Source organism: Neoarius graeffei, chromosome 25 (genome assembly GCF_027579695.1).
Source record: "Neoarius graeffei isolate fNeoGra1 chromosome 25, fNeoGra1.pri, whole genome shotgun sequence".
In the NCBI taxonomy this organism is placed as follows: domain Eukaryota; kingdom Metazoa; phylum Chordata; class Actinopteri; order Siluriformes; family Ariidae; genus Neoarius; species Neoarius graeffei.
The window spans coordinates 47,275,003-47,297,924 of NC_083593.1; the positions used below are offsets into that span (position 1 = coordinate 47,275,003).

Genomic DNA, 22,922 nt, shown 5'->3' on the forward strand with positions numbered 1-22,922 from the left:
GGAAAGATGGTTACGGGCTAGTGAACAGCGCGCGTTTGACTCCACTTTGGAATCAGTTTTAGAAGAATTAGACTTGGAGTTTTCGTTGAAACATGCGCAGGAAGAGGCTCTCCGCTCATTCCTTTTCAAGAAGGACGTTTTCGCTGTTTTGCCGACCGGCTATGGCAAAAGTCTGATCTACCAGCTGGCTCCGCTCGTAGCCAAAAGGATGGGCTAGTTTGTGCAGTACGAAGAATTAATAAACAGCTTTGAAACATTACTTTTTGATTGTTTCTTATTTTCCCGTTATTTTAAATTTAAGGGAAATTATTTCACCAAACACCACTAAATAAAAACTCTCAAAAACAGTTTAAGCAAACCCTTGAAAAACACTTGGAAAAAAAAAATGAGTGTATGTGGTACAGACTCCAAACTTGTGGTCATTATCTCCAAACTTCTTAATATCTAGAACCTGTTTATTAATTAATACGCATTTTGAAAAACTATTTATTTCAAGGCCTCCCCCACTGCTTTCTGTCGCTCTGACTACGTCACAGTCACTGTTGCACTGATTGGTCAGAGCGTTGGCCTATACGCACAGAGACAGTTTGAAAGACAGCGGTTTGTTCCTCCTACCCGCTTCGGAAATGTCTACGGATCGAGGCCAGACTAAATATTCACATTTTTGGCGTAAAATATGTCTTTTTATAATTGTCCATATCTGTAATACTTTTCAGTTACGTTTACAAGATGTTTTATTTGGTTTTACCACTTATAGCAAGGAGTTGGAGGAGGAATATTTTCTTTGTCTCGTCTCGTCTCGTCTTCTTCCGCTTATCCGGGACCGGGTCGCGGAGGCAGCAGTCTAAGCATGGAAGCCCAAACTTCCCTTTCCCCAGACACCTCGGCCAGCTACTCGGGAAGAACACTGAGGCGTTCCCAGGCCAGCCGAGAGACATAGTCCCTCCAGCGTGTCCTGGGTCTTCCCCGGGGCCTCCTCCCGGGGGGACATGCCTGGAACACCTCCCCAGGGAGCCGTCCAGGAGGCATCCGAAAAAGATGCCCGAGCCACCTCAGCTGATTCCTCTCGATGTGGAGGAGCAGCGGCTCTACTCCGAGCTCCTCCCGAGTGACTGTGCTTCTCACCCTATCTCTAAGGGAGCGCCCAGCCACCCTGCGAAGGAAACTCATTTCGGCCACTTGTATCCGCGATCTTGTTCTTTCGGTCATTACCCAAAGCTCATGACCATAGGTGAGAGTCGGAACGTAGATCGTCCGGTAAATTGAGAGCTTCGCCTTTTGGCTCAGCTCCTTCTTCATCACGACGGACCGGTAAAGCGACCGCATCACTGCGGAGGCTGCACCGAACCACCTGTCAATCTCACGCTCCATCCTTCCCTCACTCGTGAACAAGATCCCGAGATAGTTAAACTCCTCCACTTGAGGCAGGACTTCTCCACCAACCTGGAGAGGGCAAGCCACCCTTTTCCGGTCGAGAACCATGGCCTCGGACTTGGAGGTGCTGATTCTCATCTCAGCCGCTTCACACTCGACTGCAAACCGCCCCAGTGCATGCTGAAGGTCCTGGTTTGAAGAAGCCAACAGGACAACATCATCCGCAAAAAGCAGAGATGAAATCCTGTGGTTCCCAAACAGGATTCCTTCCGGCCCCTGGCTGCGCCTAGAAATTCTGTCCATAAAAATTATGAACAGAACCGGTGACAAAGGGCAGCCCTGCCGGAGTCCAACATGCACTGGGAACAGGTCTGACTTACTGCTGGCAATGCGAACCAGACTCCTGCTCCGTTCGTACAGGGACCAGACAGCCCTTAGCAAAGAGCCCCGAACCCCATACTCCCGAAGCACCCCCCACAGAATACCATGGGGGACACGGTCGAATGCCTTCTCCAGATCCATAAAGCACATGTGGACTGGTTGGGCAAACTCCCATGAACCCTCGAGCACCCTATGAAGGGTATAGAGCTGGTCCAGTGTTCCGCGACCAGGATGAAAACCGCATTGTTCCCCCTGTATCCGAGGTTCGACTATTGGTCGAATTCTCCTCTCCAGTACCCTGGAGTAAACCTTCCCTGGGAGGCTGAGAAGTGTGATTCCCCTATAATTGGAGCACACTCTCCGGTCCCCTTTCTTAAAAAGAGGGACCACCACCCCAGTCTGCCACTCCAGAGGCACTGTCCCCGACCGCCACGTGATGTTGCAGAGGCGTGTCAACCAAGACAGCCCCACAACATCCAGAGACTTGAGATACTCAGGGCGGATCTCATCCACCCCCGGTGCCTTGCCACCGAGGAGCTTGCAAACCACCTCAGTGACTTCGGCTTGGGTAATGGACGAGTCCACCTCTGAGTCATCAGCCTCAGTCTCCTCAGTGGAAGACATGACGGTGGGATTGAGGAGATCCTCAAAGTATTCCTTCCACCGCCCGACAATGTCCCCAGTCGAGGTCAACAGCTCTCAACCCGCACTGTAAACAGTGTTGGCAGAGTACTGCTTCCCCCTCCTGAGGCGCCGGACAGTTTGCCAGAATTTCTTCGAGGCCGACCGATAGTCCTTCTCCATGGCCTCCCCGAACTCCTCCCAGTTCCGAGTTTTTGCCTCCGCAACTGCCCAAGCTGCAGCACGCCTGGCCTGCCAATACCCGTCAGCTGCCTCAGGAGTCCTGGAGGTCAACATGGCCCGATAGGACTCCTTCTTCAGCTTGACGGCATCCCTTACTTCCGGTGTCCACCACCGGGTTCGGGGATTGCCGCCACGACAGGCACCGGAGACCTTGTGGCCACAGCTCCGAACAGCTGCGTCCACAATGGAGGTACAGAACATGGTCCACTCAGACTCAATGTCCCCCGCCTCCCTCGGAAGCTGGGAAAAGCTCTCCCGGAGGTGGGAGTTAAAGACCTCCCCAACAGAGTGCTTGGCCAGACGTTCCCAGCAGACCCTCACCATACGTTTGGGCCTGCCAGGTCTGTCCAGCTTCCTCCTCCGCCAGCGGATCCAACTCACCACCAGGTGGTGATCAGTTGACAGCTCAGCCCCTCTCTTCACCCGAGTGTCCAAGACATAGGGCCGGAGATCAGATGAAATGACTACAAAGTCGATCATCGACCTCCGACCTAAGGTGTCCTGGTGCCACGTGCACTTATGGACACCCCTATGCTCGAACATCGTGTTCGTTATGGACAAACCGTGACTAGCACAGAAGTCCAATAACAAAACACCACTCGGGTTCAGATCGGGGAGGCCGTTCCTCCCAACCACGCCCCTCCAGGTGTTACTGTCGTTGCCCATGTGAGCATTGAAGTCCCCCAGTAGCACAATGGAGTCCCCAGTCTGAGCACCCCTCAGTACCTCTCCCAGGGACTCCAAGAAGGCCGGATACTCTATACTGCTATTTGGCCCGTAGGCACAAACAACAGCAAGAGCCCTCTCCCCAATCCAAAGGCGCAGAGAGGCGACCCTCTCGTTCACTGGGGTAAACTCCAACACATGGCAGCTGAGCTGGGGAGCGATAAGCAAGCCCACACCAGCCCGCCGCCGCTCACCACGGGCGACTCCAGAGAAGTGGAAAGTCCAGCCCCTCTCGAGGAGCTGGGTTCCAGATCCCAAGCTGTGCGTGGAGGTGAGCCCGACTATCTCTAGCCGGTACCTCTCAACCTCCCGCACAAGCTCAGGCTCTTTCCCCCCCAGTGAAGTGACATTCCATGTCCCAACAGCCAGCCGCTGTGTCCGGGGATCAGGTCGTCGAGGCCCCTGCCTTCGACTGCCACCCAATCCACACTGCACCAATCCCCTACTGCTACCTCTGTGGGTGGTGAACCCACAGGAGGTCAGGCCCACGTCACCTCTTCGGGCTGAGCCCGGCCGGGCCCCATGGGCAAAGGCCCAGCCACCAAGCGCTCGCATACGAGCCCCAACCCCGGGCCTGGCTCCAGGGTGGGGCCCCGGCTGCGTCATACTGGGCGACGTCACGGTCCTTGATTTTTTCTCCATAGGGGTTTTTGGTGAACTGCTCTTGGTCTGGCCTGTCACCTAGGACCTGTCTGCCTTGGGAAACTCTGACAGGGGCATAATGCCCCCGACAACATAGCTCCTAGGATCATTCAGGCACACAAACCCCTCCACCACAATAAGGTGGCAGTTCTAGGAGGGGTATTTTCTTTGTAATTTAATTATTATTTTAGCTAAATTCCATATTCATAAGTGCAAGGTCATAAAAATTAAGCCATCCTTTACTTATTTTTTTTTAAAGATCTAGAGATTTATATTAATACCATTTCTGCCTCACTTAACACAAAAGCTATAAAGACTGTGAAACTGTGTACGAAGTTTAATATTGTATTGTAAATGTGTGTTTTTGCTTTGTTTGTATGTATACTGTATAACCCCTGGCGTGTAGTTATTGTATCTTTCTTTCGTTCATACAATTCTGTACTTGTTTATTATCTGTAATAAAAAAAAAAAGAAGTAAAAAAAAAAAATTCACATTTAGTCTGGCTTGCCAGGCTATCACACTGTAGGATTTCCTGCAATGTAGGACTGCCCGACAGACATATCTGACATCCCGTCCTACCGTAGGACGCTTCGCGGATGTAGGACCGTTTATCAGAACACCGTTATAAACAGCTCAGGTGACTGTATGGCCGCAGGACCCGGATGAAACGGCAGCGTCTGATTGGTCCAGACCGTTTTTTTTCCCCTCAATACAGTAATTTTGTCCAATCCGCCATGGAAATGAACTACAAATAACACATTCACTTGTAACCTATTTAAACCCGTGCTTTTTTATTTTTATACTTTTTTAAAGATGTGTTTACAGCACAGAGATTAATCCTGGAGCGAGCCGAATCTGAGTTAGAGATTTAACAGAGCTGAATTTAGCTGTTGCTATACCGGAAGTGATGACTGTTTGCGGTCTTTTTGTCCCAGCTGAGTATCCGTAGGAGCGAGCGCGAGCCTGGTAGGACCTCGGTGTTTATACTGTCATGTTGTTCCATTAATGTGATGCAGCATTTATTTATTTTTGTTTACATTGAAATCAAACTGCATTAAAATTTTAGTACTGTTTATATTTAACATCAACATTTGGACTTCTTTACACTTAACCCTGTCAAAGGGACGACCTTTAAATTAATTATGTAAATGTTATAGGTTTAAATCACAGCTGAATTTTCTGAATTCAGCATCAGAATGATTATGAAAGAGTTTATTACAGTCTGCTTCTGCTGGCAAAGACGACAACAACAGTCACGTGGCTCCAGCTTGTGTAACTTTTTATTTTTACACTTAAATATGAACTTATATCTCTGTAAATCAGAAATGATCATACATGATTTGAAATGTTTTCATAGATTGCCTACAAATATTTGTTTTCTCTGTAATTCACCTTCAGCACAGGTTTGACTCTTCCTCTCCTTATAATGACATCATTATCTGTGCAATGAGTCAGAATTGGCATGTTGGCATTGATCTTTATCAGACACAAGTAAACAGTGACGTCATCTGAAGGGGATTTTACCCCAGAATGAGAGAAGGAGTAGTAAACATTAAACCTTTAAACTGTAGCTATAAATGTTTTATGGATGCACCGATGCCATACTAAATAGTACTGGAGCTGATATTGGACTAAGAAACTGTGTACATATCAGCTCTGATTTGAAATTTGTTTGTTTGTTTGTTTGTATTCCCATGTTGGATCAGGTTAGAGTTTTCATTTGTTTGTTTCTTTGATTAATAACCCATCACCACCGTCTTTGGAGGGTGACCGTTAACTCTCACTCCTAAAAGTGGAAGAAAAAGAAAAGAATAAAAAACATTAATCCTTATGAATAGCAAAGCAAAGGAAAAAAATATGTGTGTGTGTGTATATATATATATATATATATATATATATATATATATATATATATATATAAATTCTATGTGGCAGCAAAGAGGAACAAATATATCTGGGAGAGAAAAAAGGGGAAATTATTGAAGACAGGAGAAGAACGGGAAGGAAAGAAAAAAAAAAGCAGATCAAAATGGTAAATTAAAACAAGCACAAAAATGAGAGAAAAGAGAAAAACATATGTGCATGTGACCATCGATGTATCAAACCCAACTGAATGCATATGTAGGAGAATAAAATTTCTAAAAAAGAAAATAAGAACAATAATACAATGAAGAGGAAACTTCTAGACAGGGAAAATAATAAAAAAGTATTTGGGCAATTCTTCAGCAGAGAGGCAAAAATTAGGAAATTATTAAGACTGCCTTAATTCGTCAGCTCAGTGATATTGCTAAAGTATGGAATCCAAGGCAAAATATACTGAAAACCATATTTAAAACTCATCACCTCAGTTATAGCATTGTCACTTCAAAGAAATCTTGGTTTGAATTTTAAGAAATGAAAGTTCATTTTTTTCTGACGTCATTTCTGTTCCTGATTTTTCTTTCCTCATAAAAGATTTTGTGTTCAGAGATGAACAGCCAGTTTTCTATGCTTTTATAGGGTCAAAAGATCCCCATACATTGTGAAATTTTTATTTAATACCACTGTCTTGAGTACCGCGATTAAAAAAGTTACCACATTTTGCTTTGAATGTAATTCCGTTATTGAAGAACGACCCAGTTTTAAACAGATGAAAAAGAATTATGCTATGACTTGAGAAATAAAAAAGGTTAGGATTAGCAGATTGCTGTGACATAAGAGGAATAAATCACTGTGGGTTGTGCTGTTATTGGAAAAAAATCATCTTCAGTGTTGTAACAGTTGTTGATTATCTGTGTATTTGTCTGTCCAATTATCTGTCTGATAAAATCTTTCTGATTTAGCTAAATCTCTCTCTCCTCAGCCTGTGAGACGTGGTGAAGGGGGACGGTGGACAGGTAGGCCGTCCGATCTTCATGTCCTTGTTCAGTTTTCTATGATATATTATTATTATTATTATTATTATTATTATGTATTTATTAATAAAGCACCCAGACCAGATGAAGTATATTAAGTTAAGCAATAAAAGTATTAAAATAATACTCTAGTAAAGATAAAGGATGATGTGTGTGTGAATTTGGTGTCAGTGACAGACAGGAAGGAGGATGGACACACAGCCTGAGCCGTACACACCGGTGCAGTGGCATTGGTTCTACAAGCAAACGGCGGACAGCAAAGACTCGTGGAAACTGTTCAGTACCGAAGACTCCCAGAGACTGGAGAAGGCTCACACACACGGTCCGTGCACACATTTATAATACAGCCTCATAGTGTATGATGTGTTACACTGTGTGTTCATTTCATAGGGTAATTTATCATGTGTGTACACAGTAATACAGGGGTTCTCAACCTTTTCTACTTTAAGACCCATCTATTCATACTTGTACCGAGTCGGGGCCCATTAAAAAAGGTCCTCAATTATTTTGGCTCATCTATTCTATTAGAATCTAATAATCTATTGTAAAGTGTATTAATGGGACACAACATCACTCCCTGTTACAGACAGGAGCCCAGGAATTAAATAAATGCAATAAAAACAAACTGTTTTTAATTGTAGGTATTGTATTTAAAACTGTATGGATGTGCCAGAAGCCGAACCACACATGCAGGGCATTCTTAATCAAAAGGGTTAATGATCCAAAATTGGAGTCTGGTCCATTAACACAAGAACTTATTGCCATGTTTGTGTTCAGCAAACAAGCAAGTTATTAAAACCAAGAAGTACACTCAAAAGAAGTGGATATAGAAACCACTCAATGGGATTAGATCCTTACACGCTAACAAAGAAGGATTTTTCCTCTGAAAGAAAAATTTACTTGCTAAATTTGATATTAGTGGAATAAAATTTGATCCTATTATACTCGTAGCTGGAACTAAATACAAAGACAATAGTTATGTATACTATTAATTAACTTAATGTGACCATAATTAACAGATAATCACCAGATTTAAGTTTTCTTTTAAAGATTGTGTATATTTTTAGTCTTTTGTATTTGTAATTATTTGTATCTGTACATGGACGACCCCACCAGCTCTGCTGATCAACTTATGTTTAAATAAAGTCATTCATTCATTCACTGCGAGTTGGAAAATTATCCATCCGCTGAGTTCCCTGACATCTTAAACTATCTAGTGCTGGAGACATCGTTCTACACGGACAAACAGATGAAAACCTGGAAGAGCATGGAGGAGTACAACTTTTTATATGTGGCTGGGTTAAAGATCTGGGGATCAGGACACTACAAGATAAATCCTGAATCATTTTTGCCTGGGTAAATAGGAGTTTCTGGGCTTTTTGTACACGTCTTTGAAATGTTTGTTGGATGCTAGAAGTTTTAGTATTGGGTGTAAACAAACCACAGCTGCTCAATTCTCAATCCTTCCTGCTGTTCTCTTCCAATAGGCATCACAGATCTACAGTGCTCAGCATAAATGAGTGCACCCCCTTTGAAAAGTAACATTTTAAACAATATCTCAATGAACACAAACAATTTCCAAAATGTTGACAAGACAAAGTTTAATATAACATCTGGTTAACTTATAACGGGAAAGTAAGGTTAATAATATAACTTAGATTACACATTTTTCAGTTTTACTCAAATTAGGGTGGTGCAAAAATGAGTACGCCCCACAACAAAAACTACTACATCTAGTACTTTGTATGGCCTCCATGATTTTTAATGACAGCACCAAGTCTTCTAGGCATGGAATGAACAAGTTGGATAGCCTAGTAAACTAGACCCGCCCGCCTAGCGGCCAAAAATATTTTTGCCTAGCGAGTGGGTCTAGCCTCGCACCATATAAACAAAAACACTCCGGGCATCAAATCGTGCCCACCAATCACAACGCAAGGTTTTTGTTTGGATTCTTTGGGCGGGCTTTTGCAGGAGTAATGACAAAGCTGCGCGACGCTGGAGAAAGCACAACAGGAAAGATGGCTACGGGCTAGTGAACAGCGCGCGTTTGACTCCGCTTTGGAATCAGTTTTAGAAGAATTAGACTTGGAGTTTTCGTTGAAACATGAGCAGGAAGAGGCTCTCCGCTCATTCCTTTTCAAGAAGGACGTTTTCGCTGTTTTGCCGACCGGCTATGGCAAAAGTCTGATCTACCAGCTGGTTCCGCTCGTAGCCAAAAGGATGGGGCTAGTTTGTGCAGTACGAAGAATTAATAAACAGCTTTGAAACATTACTTTTTGATTGTTTCTTATTTTCCCGTTATTTTAAATTTAAGGGAAATTATTTCACCAAACACCACTAAATAAAAACTCTCAAAAACAGTTTAAGCAAACCCTTGAAAAACACTTGGAAAAAAAAGAGTGAATGTTAAGTATGTGGTACAGACTCCAAACTTGTGGTCATTATCTCCAAACTTCTTAATATCTAGAACCTGTTTATTAATTAATACACATTTTGAAAAATTATTTATTTCAAGGCCTCCCCCACTGCTTTCTGTCGCTCTGACTACGTCACAGTCACTGTTGCGCTGATTGGTCAGAGCGTTGGCCTATACGCACAGAGACAGTTTGAAAGACAGCGGTTTGTTCCTCCCACACCCTTCGGAAATGTCTACGGATCGAGGCCAGACTAAATATTCACATTTAGTCTGGCTTGCCAGGCTACAAGTTGGAGACATTTTGCAACATCAAACTTTTTCCATTCTTCAACAACGACCTCTTTTAGTGACTGGATGCTGGATGGAGAGCGATGCTCAACTTGCCTCTTCAGAATTCCCCATAGGTGTTCGATTGGGTTCAGATCAGGAGACATACTTGGCCACTGAATCACTTTCACCCTGTTCTTCTTCTTCAGAAATCCAACAGTGGCCTTAGATGTGCGTTTAGGATCATTGTCATGTTGGAAAAGTGCACGACGACCAAGGGCACGGAGTGATGGTAGCATCTTCTCTTTCAGTATAGAGCAATACGTCTGTGAATTCATGATGCCATCAATGAATTGCAGCTCCCCGACACCAGCAGCACTCATGCAGCCCCACATAAGGACACTGCCACCACCATGTTTCACTGTAGGCACCATGCATTTTTCTTTGTATTCCTCACCTTTGCGACGCCATACAGTTTTGAAGCCATCAGTTCCAAAAACATTTATCTTGGTCTCATCACTCCAGAGTATAGAGTCCCAGTAGTCTTCATCTTTGTCAGCATGGGCCCTGGCAAACTCTAGGCAGGCTTTTTTGTGCCTGGGCTTTAGGAGAGGCTTCTTTCGTGGACAGCATCCATGCATGCCATTCCTCTGCAGTGTACGCCGTATTGTGTCATGGGAAATGGTCACCCCAGTTTGGCTTTCTACTTCTTTAGATAACTGCAGTGAACTTGCATGCCGATTTTCTTCAACGCTTCTCATCAGAAGATGCTCCTGCCGAGGTGTTAACTTCCGTGGACGACCTGGACGTCTCTGTGAGATGGTTGCAGTTCCATCTTTCTTAAATTTTTGTACCACTTTTGCTACAGTATTCTGACTGATAAGTAAAGCTTTGCTGATCATCTTGTAGCCTTCACCTTTGTGGTGTAAAGAAATTATTTTCTTTGGGGAATTCTGAAGAGACAAGTTGAGCATCACTCTCCATCCAGCATCCAGTCACTAAAAGAGGTCATTGTTGAAGAATGGAAAAAGATTGATGTTGCAAAATGTCGCCAACTTGTTCATTCCATGCCTAGAAGACTTGGTGCTGTCATTAAAAATCATGGAGGCCATACAAAGTACTAGATGGAGTAGTTTTTGTTGTGGGGTGTACTCATTTTTGCACCACCCTAATTTGAGTAAAACTGAAAAATGTGTAATCTAAGTTTATATTATTAACCTTACTTTCACGTTATAAGTTAAACAGATGTTATATTAAACTTTGTCTTGTCAACATTTTGGAAATTGTTTGTGTTCGTTCAGATATTGTTTAAAATGTTACTTTTCAAAGGGGGTGTGCTCATTTACGCTGAGCACTGTATATAATTTACCCACAAATGTATTTATTCATTCAGCCTGCTGCGCTCTCTCTCTCTCTCTCTGTGCGCACACTTTGTGTGCATGGGTTTAAATGTAGAGGAGGAATGTGACAAAATAAAGGCTTGTTCTTCTTAATTTACCCACAAATGTATTTATTGCACTTGAAAAGTGTTTGGCAAACCAGCTACCGGATTTGGGACACTACGACATCCTGAACTATTGAGTATTTGGCTTCAAACTTGAAAAAAATTTGCGGCCCACTAGGTGGCGCTTCGGCCGCGGCTCAGTGGTTGAGAAACACCGCACTAACACACTCTAATATGCTTTAACACACACTGATACACTCTAATATGCTTTAACACACACCAATACACACTAACACACTAATATGTTGTAACACAATCTAACACCCATCACTACACTCTACTCCTCAGCAACACACATGTATACACACAGACATACACCAATACACCCTTACATATTATAACACACTCTAATACATGTAATACCTTAAGACATACCAATTAGCACACACCGCACACCAACATGTTTGATCCATTGACTCATTACTGTTACATTCTCCAACGATGTGTAGGTGGTGATGATGAAGTGGTGGTGGCCACGGAGGGCAGCCGTTATGATGTGAGATTAAAGGAGCGACGTCGTTATGCCGTTTATTGGGATGAGGCTCCCTCTGAAGTGCGCAGATGTTCCTGGTTTCACAAAGGCAGCAAGGAGATGAACTTCACTCCCTACACTGAGGAGATCAGCGACCTGCTGGAGGTCAGAATCCTTTTTCCTTTATTCCTGTGGATTAGGCATTTTCTGATCATCGGTTGTACAATACAACACCAAATTCAAAATCTTCATAAAGCATCAGAAGGACAGGTATCTTCTACTTGTCTTTAAATTCTCATAACCCTTTGGAATGACCTGTATTTATACATGTAATGACTCCTAAAATATGATGTAATCTTTATCCAACTTGACAAACACATTCTTTCTAAACTGGTGACTGAACTTTGTAAAAACATTGATTGATTAACATTCCACAGTCCAGATAAAAGCATGTCAAATGGTGTAATTTAAAACTTCACCAAACACTTTGTGTAGCTGCTCATCAGGCCTGAGTTTCCCAAAATCATCACAGCACGAAGCTCATCGTTAAATGCTAGCGCAAACAGCACAATGAACACTCTCTCCTAGTTAAGACGCTCTTTGTAGTAAAAGTCTTTTGGGAAACCAATCACAGGTTTGCACAACAGTTTGGAAGAATTACTCCACGATGCTACCTACACCACGCTTCAAAGATTTTGGGGTGGACAGTATATGTTCTGCAGAAATCCAGCTAATTTGAAAAACATTTGGTCTTGGAACTGGAAGTGTCTGTTTTCAGATAAGCATTTTCTTTTCTGCACTGATTAACACCTGTTTATATAAAGAAGTGTTAAAGCAGCTCAATGTGAGTCAAAGTCCCTCCCATGCCAGGACCTGGTGTTCCCAGGCAGTCTCCCGTCCCAGTACTAACCAGGCCCTTAAGGGTAATTGGGCAGCACCGATCTCTGTTTCTATAGCCCTCGGTCTCTTGCTTACTACATAGCTAGGGTTAGAGTGGGGGGCCAGTGACTCCCGAGTTCAGCTCGCGATCTCCCGGTCAAGAGGCAGACATATTAAACACTAGGCCAACTCATAGTGTCCCAATGTGAGTAGGTACATGTAAATACACTGTCATGTTATCACACCTTGAAAAAATTTCTTCTTTGCCAGATTGCAGGCATTCGCGGATGTAAGTGCAGGGGAGAGCAGGGATGAAAACAGGAAGCGTAGTCAAATCAGTAAGCAAACTCGTAGTCAGAAAGCAGGCAGGGGTCGGTCGATCGGCAAACAGAATGGTAGAGCAGACTAAAGAGTTAAACAGGTAAACGTAGCAAAGATTCATGAAACTAGAGGCAGGCAGACAAGAAAGGCTTGGTATGACTAGGTCAGGGGTCGGCAACCCAAAATGTTCAAAGAGCCATATTGGCCCAAGAAAACAAAAACCATACCTGTCTGGAGCCGCAAAAAATTAAAAGCCTTAAGCCTAATATGAAGGCAATATAGGCTGTCAGTATATTCGCTATATAAGCCTACTATTAAAATGACTAAGTAGGCTACAAATACAAAATGAGCATTCATGATTAAATGTTTATTTTCCCTGCAGCGCATCCTGGAGAGAATGACGCACCACGTGACTACGCTGCTGTAGCCTACGATATTTGGTGCTTCAAGTTTAACTTCCATTACAATATTAATGTTTTATGTTTTGTTGCATTGATTAAATTATAGAAATACAAGAAATAGAAATACAGATTTTCGGTGTCTTTTTTTTTTATTTTGAGGATTCGAGAAAAAAAACACAATGGGATGTGCATAATAGGCCTCCTGTAACTAATTTCAGACCTTAGTATGGAAATGAAATGCAGTCCTCTTCAAACCTCAATACAACTCCTCTCTTTCCCCCTTATCTGGGCAACAGAGTGCAATAACACGCAGCCTGCTGTTAAAACGCAGCCTGCAATTATAAAAATAAAACAGCAGCCTTTTGAAAAGGTAAGTAGACTATATAAAATGAAAATAAGCCAGTTTAATTTCAATTTCTGTGCATTATCCTATTTTCTTTAGTTTTCCGAAAATGCCAAGTTAAGTAGCCTAAGTCAGTGCAAATGAGTAAATAAAACAATCCTTTTTAATTCTCCCGCTTACAAAAAAAAAAAATTCTCCCGCTTACGTGGCGTCAGACACAAATACATAGGCTACAATCACAAACAAGTAATAAAACAGCCTGCAATTAAAAGGCAGCGTGCTTAAAAAATACAACACAGTAGAACAGCGAAATTAATAAAATTAAAATAAGACAGTTAAAGTTCGATTTCTGTGCATTATCCTCTTCTCTTTCGTTTACTGCAAATGCCAAGTAGCCTAAGTCAGTGCAAGGAATTTAGCATGTTTTAGCTGGAACTGTTGCTCCAAATTGCTCTTCTTGTTATTTGACAACTTCTCATTGCAAATCAAACATGCAGGCAATCCTTCAGCATTGGCAATGAAAGCAAATGTTTCTGTCCATTCTTCCTTAAATCCTCTGTTCTCATCAGCAATCTTTCTCTTTTTGCCTTTTGGATCCATTGCCCATCACACACAACCGTTTGTTTACAACAGCCACTCGCCTGTCACCGTGCTGCACTGTGTGTCGCAGGGCTATGACGCAATTCTGCTATTTGGCGCAATTCTGAAATTCGATATTTTAAATATACTACATACATTTTTACAGCATAAGAATGTTTGCGTCAGGTTTTCCCCCTAAGAAACCATATTAAAAAAAAAAATCAATCATTCTTTTTCCATTTTCACACATTTTTGAAAAAGCTCCAGGGAGCCACTAGGGGAGTGCTAAAGAGCCGCATGCGGCTCTGGAGCCGCGGGTTGCCGACCCCCGGACTAGGTAAACAGAGAACAATACTTTGCATTGAAGGTGTGTGAGGGAGAGGCTTAAGTAGCACTGCTGATTAACAGTTAATGATAGTCAGCTGAACTTAATAAGAGGGAGACGGGGGCGCTGTGAACTTTGAGCGTTGTAGTCTTGGGAAGCCATGTTGGTAGTTCGGTTAGAGTTTTGACTCACAATACCATTACTGACATTCTTCTTCTTTCCCATAGCCCGCAAGGGCTGTAAGGTCACCACTGATGATATTTTAACAGTCCATCATTGGTGTGTCTCGGGCACTTTAAACTTGGCAGAGCCCATCCCTCTCCAAGCTTGATCAATGGGCAATTTAGAGTAGCCAGTTAACCTAACTGCTTGTCTTTGGACCGTGGGGGAAATCAGAGCACCTGGAGGAAACCCACACAGACACGGCGAGAACATGCAAACTCCACACAGAAAGGCCCCCGTTGGCCACCGTGCTCAAACACAGAACCTTCTTGCTGTGAGGCGACAGCATGACTGCACCACCGTGCTGCCTGAAAAATGGCATGGGGGTGTCGTGGCTCAGGTGGATAAGGCGCCATACCATAAATCTGGGGACCCGGGTTCGATTCCGACCCGAGGTCATTTTCCGATCCCTCCCTGTCTCTCTCTCCCGCTCATTTCCTGTCTCTACACTGTCCTATCCAATAAAGGTGAAAAAAGCCCCCCAAAAAAATCTTTAAAAAATGGCACATCAGTTATATTAACAATAACGGGTTCTAACAACATGCATAAACATTTTTGGGAAGAAATTCTGAAGTTCTTTTTGCATCACTTTAGCAGGGTTTTTTTTTAGCTCATCCGGCCGCAGGCCAGGCTGGATGAGCTTATGCGTTCGCACGTTGTCCGTCTATCATCGTTGTCCATTCACGATATCCGAAAATCGCTACTCCTCCTACAGGATTAATTGGATTTCGATCAAACTCCCACACAATGTTCCCCAGGTGTGTGTGCATAAAAGTTCTCAAGATGGTGGCGCCACTTGTCATACTTACGATTTTATAGGCGTCTGAAATTTCAAACTCACACACAGCAACAGTGGCTGGAATGAGCTACAGCCTCATTGAGGCTATTTTTTACTTTTGTACTGGAGCTGCAGATCTATTTTAATGGATCATTTTCATTACTTTTAACTTTCTGTGTTTTTCCCAAATGTCTCCTTTTCCTTCACTTTATTTTTGGTCTTCTTTAAATGTACAGGATTGTAATTTAATTTCCATGTGGTATGGAGCACTTGCATGTGACGTCACAGCCGATCCAGATTGTGACAGATGTCATCTTGTCGGTCAAATGCCATATTTCCGCCTTCTACTTCTGGTTCTACTTCTGCTTTTACTTCTACCTTTTCTTCTGGAAAACCCTACTGTATACAATTCTACTACAACGGCTGCGGCTACAAGCTCTCCCTACCTGTGCACGTTTTTTATGGTTTTTTGTGTGTATTTTTGCGTGGTGTTCGTCTGTACCGGACTTCAATATCCACTACAACCGTATGGACTTACTGGACATTGGTTTCCAGCAGAAAATGACGGTTTGTAGTGATTTCCATCGCATGCACAACATTCCGGACGAGATAGTGAGACCAGCGGGGTCTCCGTGGATTGTTATCGGAAGCAAAGCAAAGGAGGCGGCGCCGGGAGCGGAAGCAAAAGCGAGGCTGCAGAGCCGGCCTGTTGACTAAGCTCAGAAAACAGCCACTCAAACCTCCACTGCTAAGCCTCTATCTCTCCAACACCAGATCCATGGTAAACAAGACAGACGATTTGGAATTACAGCTGGAATTACCTTATTCTATTCTATAATCGGCTGGTCAGTGCTATACTCAATACTTAAGTGACTTACCCGTCCAATGAGGATTGTTATTTTCTTGTTTACAAGATGCCACATCTGAGTCGCTGACAAATCCTGAATTTCTGTAAAGATATCTCATCTCATTATCTCTAGCCGCTTTATCCTGTTCTACAGGGTCGCAGGCAAGCTGGAGCCTATCCCAGCTGACTACGGGCGAAAGGCGGGGTACACCCTGGACAAGTCGCCAGGTCATCACAGGGCTGATACATAGATACAGACAACCATTCACACTCACATTCACACCTACGGTCAATTTAGAGTCACCAGTTAACCTAACCTGCATGTCTTTGGACTGTGGGGGAAACCGGAGCACCCGGAGGAAACCCACGCGGACACGGGGAGAACATGCAAACTCCACACAGAAAGGCCCTCGCCGGCCACGGGGCTCGAACCCGGACCTTCTTGCTGTGAGGCGACAGCGCTAACCACTACACCACCGTGCCGCCCTGTAAAGATAACTGTCCAGAGATTTATAAGCACGCAGTGCTTCACCACTGAACAGCGAGGGAAAGTCAATGAGGTAATTATACACGTCTGGGTATTCCGCTGGCAGTTCAAAATCCACTGACACGGTCGTGAAAACTACGTCCGGTAAGCCATAAGGGTCACTAATCTGTAGATCGTTTATTTTAGACATATATCTAGTTATCTGTTCATTAGAAAAATGAGCCGTGTAGTCCGTCGGTTGAAATTAAATTGATCCATTCTGTACACGAGTGCAGCAGTATTCAGCTGTGTTTTTTACCGACAAGATGGCGGCTGTGTACTTTCCGGTCACGTGACTGCAAGATCTCTATACGTGGCATCACATTCCAGGCATTTAGCAGACGCTCTTATCCAAAGCGACGTACACACTCAGAGCAGCCTGGGGAGCAGTTGGGGGTTAGATGCCTTCCTCAAGGGCACTTTAGCCATTTCTGCTGGTCCAGGGAATTGAACCAGCAACCTTTTGGTCCCAAAACTGCTTCTTTAACCATTAACCATGTTAAAGCACGTTGTTTAGCTCTATGCTCAATTGATCAATACAGTGTGTATGCTATTGAAAAAAAATAACATGGCTGATGTTAAACAGGAGGCCTACATGATCTCTGTGACCCTCAACGAGTGGAAAAGGAACGTAGAGCTGCCGACAGGAGATAGGGTCATCCTTCACAACCCAAAGGTATTCTTCCAATCTGTTGCATAAGCACAGTGCCTCCTACAGGACAGAAAGTGTATTACACTGCACAGGCATGTGTTTTTCCAGTGTTTCCACTCAGGATAGCATTTAAATGGGAACTTTTAGTTTAGTTTATTGTTTGTGTATTTTCTGCCAGCTGATGACCCAACACCCGACCTTTTCCTTGGAATGTCCTCCATCTCCGAGTGAAAGGACACAACCGAGAACACTAAAGAGAGGAGTGGAGAATATTTCGCTGGAAATCCCACAGGGTGAATGCACAACTCGAATAACATTAATATACAGCCGTGCACGGTTTGTTTTTTCTCTGTTGAGTAATAAATGGCTTGATGTCGTGTTACTGTCATAAAAATGTGATAGACAAAGGAACAGAAAGCAAAAATCCAGATCATGCGAATAGTCAAATCAGAAATTCCCCCAGCCTTACATACCCAGCCTCTTGGTGTTACACAGTCTCTATTTGCATACTGGATTTTGATGCATCATTGCCTGTATGAAGAATACTATAAAGAATATAAAGAAAAAATGCTATAAAGAATACTTTATAGGTACCGTTGCCTGTGAAGAAAATGTTATGTTTATTATTCATTTGTAATAGACTTATTATTATGTTATTATTTACTGAGAGATTCATGGTGCTAATTTGTATTCAGGGTTCTGTGTGTGTGTGTGTGTGTGTGTGTGTGTGTGTGTGTGTGTGTGCAGGAGAACCAGACACCGTGGACCACCTGGTGTTCATGGTACATGGCATTGGGCCGGCATGTGATCTCCGTTTAAGAGGAATCGTGCAATGTGGTGAGATTACACACACACACACTTTATGCAATCCACACAGCAATTTTCTTTCCATAGTCGTCTTCCTGTTTAACGAATGAAAATTCTGATTTTAATCCTTTGACACGGATGAACAGAGTGTCTGACAGAGGGTTAGACACCTAATCAGGTGAAGGTCAGACGTTTGACCTTTTATTGATGCTGTGATGCAGACAGTTGAAGAGATCAGTGCTGCAGATGTTATATAATGTTGTATTACACTTAATGAAAAGGCACAATTTACTGTTACTCTGTTATTACAGCAGTGACGGAGGTTTACTTCCTTTATCTTTTTCAGTAAATGAATTCCGCAGCACTGCTCTCACTCTCACCAAAAGTCATTTCAGCTCCTGTGATGACGACAAAGCTGTCGGTCGGGTGGAGTTTCTGCCTGTTAACTGGCACAGAGTTCTACATGGAGAAAGCACAGGGGTCGACAGGTTAAATATGGCTAAATATTTTGGTTAAATATGGATTACAGAATACTCAATGCACTTCGTTATCAAGATGCAACAATAATTAGTTCTGTGCTAATTTACAAAAGAAAAATCACCCAGCACCCATCTTAACTCTGTTAGACTGAATACATTTTTTATTTGCAGAGATATCGAGCGGATCACTTTGCCCAGCATCAGGGGCCTGCGCCAGTTCTCCAATGACACAGTGTTGGACCTGTTCTTCTACAACAGTGCCACCTACTGTCAGACCATTGTGGACACAGTATCCTCAGAGATCAACCACCTATATGATATCTTTCTCCAAAGAAACCCACAATTTACTGGAGCTGTGTCAGTGGCAGGACACAGCCTGGGTCTGTAAAGCAACTTTACATAACTACTTTACGAAACAATTTTACACAGCCTGGGTCTGTAAAGTTACCTTACACAACTATTTTACAAAAAATTTTACACACCCTGGATCTGTAAAGCCACCTTGCTCAACTACTTTACAAAACTATTTTACACACCCTGGGTCTGTAATGCTACCTTACACAACTACTTTACAAAAAAATATACACACCCTGGATATGTAAAGCCACCTTGCTCAACTACTTTACAAAACAATTTTACACACCCTGGGTCTGTAATGCTACCTTACACAACTACTTTACAAAAAATTTACACACCCTGGATCTGTAAAGCCACCTTGCTCAACTACTTTACAAAAAAATTTACACACCCTGGATCTGTAAAGCCACCTTGCTCAACTACTTTACAAAACTATTTTACACACCCTGGGTCTGTAATGCTACCTTACACAACTACTTTACAAAAAAATTTACACACCCTGGATCTGTAAAGCCACCTTGCTCAACTACTTTACAAAACTATTTTACACACTCTGGGTCTGTAAAGCTACCTTACAAAACTATTTTAAACAGTATGGATCTGTAAAGCAATCTTACAAAACTGCTGTACAACACTATTATGCACACCCTGGGTCTGTAAAGCAACCTTACATAACTACTTTACAAAACTGTTTTACACAGCCTGGGTCTGTAAAGCAACCGTACATAACTACTTTACAAAACTGTTTTACACAGCCTGGGTCTGTAAAGCTACCTTACACAACTACTTTACAAAGCAATTTTACACAGCCTGGGTCTGTAAAGCTACCTTACAAAACTATTTTAAACAGTATGGATCTGTAAAGCAATCTTACAAAACTACTGTACAACACTATTATGCACACCCTGGGTCTGTAAAGCAACCTTAGATAACTACTTTACAAAACTGTTTTACACAACCTGGGTTTGTAAAGCTACCTTAAACAACTACTTTACAAAACAATTTTACACACCCTGGGTCTGTAATGCTACCTTACACAACTACTTTACAAAACAAATTTACACACCCTGGGTCTGTAAAGCTACCTTACAAAACTATTTTAAACAGTATGGCTCTGTAAAGCAATCTTACAAAACTACTGTACAACACTGTTATGCACACCCTGGGTCTGTAAAGCAACCTTGGATAACTACTTTACAAAACTGTTTTACACAGTGTGGGTCTGTAAAGCAACCTTACACAAATACTTTATAAAGCTATTTTACACACATTGGACCTGTAAAACTACCTTACATAACTACTTTACAAAACAATTTTACACAGCGTGGGTCTGTAAAGCTACCTTACACAAAAATTTACAAAACTATTTTACACAGTGTGGGTCTGTAAAGCAAATTTACACAACTACTTTACACGAAACCAAACTTTAAGCAAAATTTATACAGGTTTTTTTTACACAGTTTGGGGCCTGTAAACCATCTCTAAACAGCCTGAGTCTGTAAATCAACCTCACACAGATATGCACAGACTCAGGTTCTGTAAAATCATGCAACAGTAAAATGAAACCGTATATAACATACAACCCCGATTCCAAAAAAGTTGGGACAAAGTACAAATTGTAAATAAAAATGGAATGCAATAATTTACAAATCTCAAAAACTGATATTGTATTCACAATAGAACATAGACAACATATCAAATGTCGAAAGTGAGACGTTTTGAAATTTCATGCCAAATATTGGCTCATTTGAAATTTCATGACAGCAACACATCTCAAAAAAGTTGGGATGGGGCAATAAGAGGCTGGAAAAGTTAAAGGTACAAAAAAGGAACAGCTGGAGGACCAAATTGCAACTCATTAGGTCAATTGGCAATAGGTCATTAACATGACTGGGTATAAAAAGAGCATCTTGGAGTGGCAGCGGCTCTCAGAAGTAAAGATGGGAAGAGGATCACCAATCCCCCTAATTCTGCACCGACAAATAGTGGAGCAATATCAGAAAGGAGTTCGACAGTGTAAAATTGCAAAGAGTTTGAACATATCATCATCTACAGTGCATAATATCATCAAAAGATTCAGAGAATCTGGAAGAATCTCTGTGCCTAAGGGTCAAGGCCGGAAAACCATACTGGGTGCCCGTGATCTTCGGGCCCTTAGACGGCACTGCATCACATACAGGCATGCTTCTGTATTGGAAATCACAAAATGGGCTCAGGAATATTTCCAGAGAACATTATCTGTGAACACAATTCACCGTGCCATCCGCCGTTGCCAGCTAAAACTCTATAGTTCAAAGAAGAAGCCGTATCTAAACATGATCCAGAAGCGCAGATGTCTTCTCTGGGCCAGGGCTCATTTAAAATGGACTGTGGCAAAGTGGAAAACTGTTCTGTGGTCAGATGAACCAAAATTTGAAGTTCTTTATGGAAATCAGGGACGCCGTGTCATTCAGACTAAAGAGGAGAAGGACGACCCAAGTTGTTATCAGCGCTCAGTTCAGAAGCCTGCATCTCTGATGGTATGGGGTTGCATTAGTGCGTGTGGCATGGGCAGCTTACACATCTGAAAAGACACCATCAATGCTGAAAGGTATATCCAGGTTCTAGAGCAACATATGCTCCCATCCAGACGACGTCTCTTTCAGGGAAGACCTTGCATTTTCCAACATGATAATGCCAAACCACATACTACATCAATTACAGCATCATGGCTGCGTAGAAGAAGGGTCCGGGTACTGAACTGGCCAGCCTGCAGTCCAGATCTTTCACCCATAGAAAACATTTGGCGCATCATAAAACGGAAGATATGACAAAAAAGACCTAAGACAGTTGAGCAACTGGAATCCTACATTAGACAAGAATGGGTTAACATTCCTATCCCTAAACTTGAGCAACTTGTCTCCTCAGTCCCCAGACGTTTACAGACTGTTGTAAAGAGAAAAGGGAATGTCTAACATGGCCTTGTCCCAACTTTTTTGAGATGTGTTGTTGTCATGAAATTTAAAATCAATTAATTTTTCTCTTTAAATGATACATTTTCTCAGTTTAAGCATTTGATATGTCATCTATGTTCTATTCTGAATAAAATATGGAATTTTGAAACTTCCGCATCATTGCATTCCGTTTTTATTTACAATTTGTACTTTGTCCAAACTTTTTTGGAATCGGGGTTGTAATACCAGTAAAATGTTGCTACCATTTAAGTTTGGTATACACTTCAGTGATTAAACTAAAATTAAAATTTATTTGCCTCTTAGGTTCATTAATCCTCTTTGACCTCCTGACCAATCAGAAGACAGGAGCAGAAAGCAGCAATGCAGCACAGGTTTGTTGTCGCTCATTTATGTCTTCATTATAACATTTTGTAAGTGAGGGTTGGTATCAGTAGATGGATGAGTTTGTTATAATCGTGTTGTTTTTAACTTTCTTACATTTTATTACTTTTATTTCAATAATATTTTGTACCAGCCATGAGCGCAGAGCATGTTTAAAAACGTGACGACAGAACTGAGGACTGATGTCAGCTTTGTGTGAATTTTTGTTTGTAATTCAGGACGGACATCATGATGAAGCCCTGGGCTCTTCTTCTGTGTCAGATTGCACTTCCTGTGAGAGTCTAGAAGAGGCACTAATGAGCAATGTCATGGAGGAACATCTCAAAGTCCTACAGAGGGAACAAATGGACATGGAGTCTCTGGTGTGTGTGTGTGTGTGTGTGTGTGTGTGTGTGTGTGTGTGTGTGTGTGTGTGTGTGTGTGTTTTTTTTTTTCCTTGACTCAAATGCCCACACACTATGTTTGGGCCATATAAATGATTCCTTTAAGCTTGCACATCTGGGTCCAAAAGAATCGTTTTTATTCCATCA

At 42.5% G+C, this 22,922-nt stretch overlaps 1 protein-coding gene across 2 annotated transcripts in view; it reads left to right on the forward strand.

Annotated features, from left to right (window-relative positions):
* Positions 1-4,777: 4,777 nt before the first annotated feature.
* ddhd2 (DDHD domain containing 2) overlaps positions 4,778-22,922 on the forward strand; it is a 39,767-nt gene continuing 21,622 nt past the window's right edge. Inside the window, exons 1-11 of one of the 2 annotated variants that reach the window (XM_060909109.1) lie at positions 4,778-4,954; positions 6,831-6,864; positions 7,054-7,204; positions 11,519-11,706; positions 17,349-17,438; positions 17,593-17,707; positions 18,162-18,251; positions 18,568-18,709; positions 18,872-19,080; positions 22,315-22,382; positions 22,611-22,754. In XM_060909109.1, coding sequence (XP_060765092.1) covers positions 7,072-7,204; positions 11,519-11,706; positions 17,349-17,438; positions 17,593-17,707; positions 18,162-18,251; positions 18,568-18,709; positions 18,872-19,080; positions 22,315-22,382; positions 22,611-22,754 — 1,179 coding nt within the window. In that variant the 5' untranslated portion in view covers positions 4,778-4,954; positions 6,831-6,864; positions 7,054-7,071. Of the gene's footprint in view, positions 4,955-5,192; positions 5,261-6,830; positions 6,865-7,053; positions 7,205-11,518; positions 11,707-17,348; positions 17,439-17,592; positions 17,708-18,161; positions 18,252-18,567; positions 18,710-18,871; positions 19,081-22,314; positions 22,383-22,610; positions 22,755-22,922 lie in introns of those variants that run through there. The other variant, XM_060909110.1, reaches the window with a different exon arrangement.